We start from the raw sequence: 898 nt of genomic DNA on the forward strand, positions 1-898 counted from the left end.
ATACTTTTATACAACTGGGGGTTCCGTATTTAACCAAATTGTAACAGCGGTTCGCCGGACAAATCTCCAGCGCCGGTTTTATTGCTTACTTTTCCGCATCTCCGTAGGATTCATGTCGCCGCAAGAGGAGCCACGGGTCCTGGAGGAGAGCATGGAGGCGGTGGTCCGCGACTACACCCAGGGTGACACCGGGCCGGCTATTGTCGAGAACCCCGTGGCGCTGGTCAGTGTTAAGTCCGTGCACGAGGAGACGGAGGCCTAGGGGGCGCGGAGAGGCCAGAGGAAGCGCGGGGTCAGAGAGGCCGAAGTCTCTCTGTTATACAAAGGGTGCAGACTCACCCGTATGCACGAGGAGCTTAAGGGCTTGATATATCCGCTGCGTATCCGAGCGCAAGGGAGGCTAAGCCTAGAAGCAAATGCTTAAGTACATTGGGAATTATCTCAATCAATGTTGATGCTTCTTGTATGAAATGTTTTAATCATGTAATGTGCTCGTTTGTATGAGTGAGAGGGTGAGAGAGACACGAGGCACGTGTCATTGTGATAACTTATGTGTTGTTAAAAGACTTCTTTTCGTCTTAGAAGGTAGATTAATTCAGACTTAAACTTTCAGATTTTTTCCCTGTTAGTCAGTTTTCGTACTTTGATATTTTACTTAGAGACTAAGATGACTATTCCTTCTTTTTATGTGTAGATATCACCCATTCTCATTCGCCGAAGATATAGGCAGGCTTAATGTAATTCCTTGTTTTAGCTCTATATTCTCAAAGGATTCCTATGTCTATACCTGTAAGACCTCTATGTACTTCATATTCATGATACATCAATGAAGGGAAAAAAGGTTAAACACACAAAGTCCTTTCGCTTCCTTGCTTCTTCTGGGCACATGGAGAAACGC

At 45.7% G+C, this 898-nt stretch overlaps 1 protein-coding gene across 4 annotated transcripts in view; it reads left to right on the forward strand.

The window, feature by feature from the left end:
• LOC119593666 overlaps positions 1-898 on the forward strand; it is a 65,664-nt gene extending 64,766 nt beyond the window's left edge. For 3 of the 4 annotated variants that reach the window (XM_037942624.1, XM_037942621.1, XM_037942623.1), the window contains one exon: positions 108-898. In XM_037942624.1, the coding sequence (XP_037798552.1) occupies positions 108-262 (155 nt within the window). In that variant the 3' untranslated portion in view covers positions 263-898. The remainder of the gene's footprint in view (positions 1-107) is intronic. The other variant, XM_037942622.1, reaches the window with a different exon arrangement.

This window comes from Penaeus monodon, chromosome 32 (genome assembly GCF_015228065.2).
Source record: "Penaeus monodon isolate SGIC_2016 chromosome 32, NSTDA_Pmon_1, whole genome shotgun sequence".
Taxonomy (NCBI): domain Eukaryota; kingdom Metazoa; phylum Arthropoda; class Malacostraca; order Decapoda; family Penaeidae; genus Penaeus; species Penaeus monodon.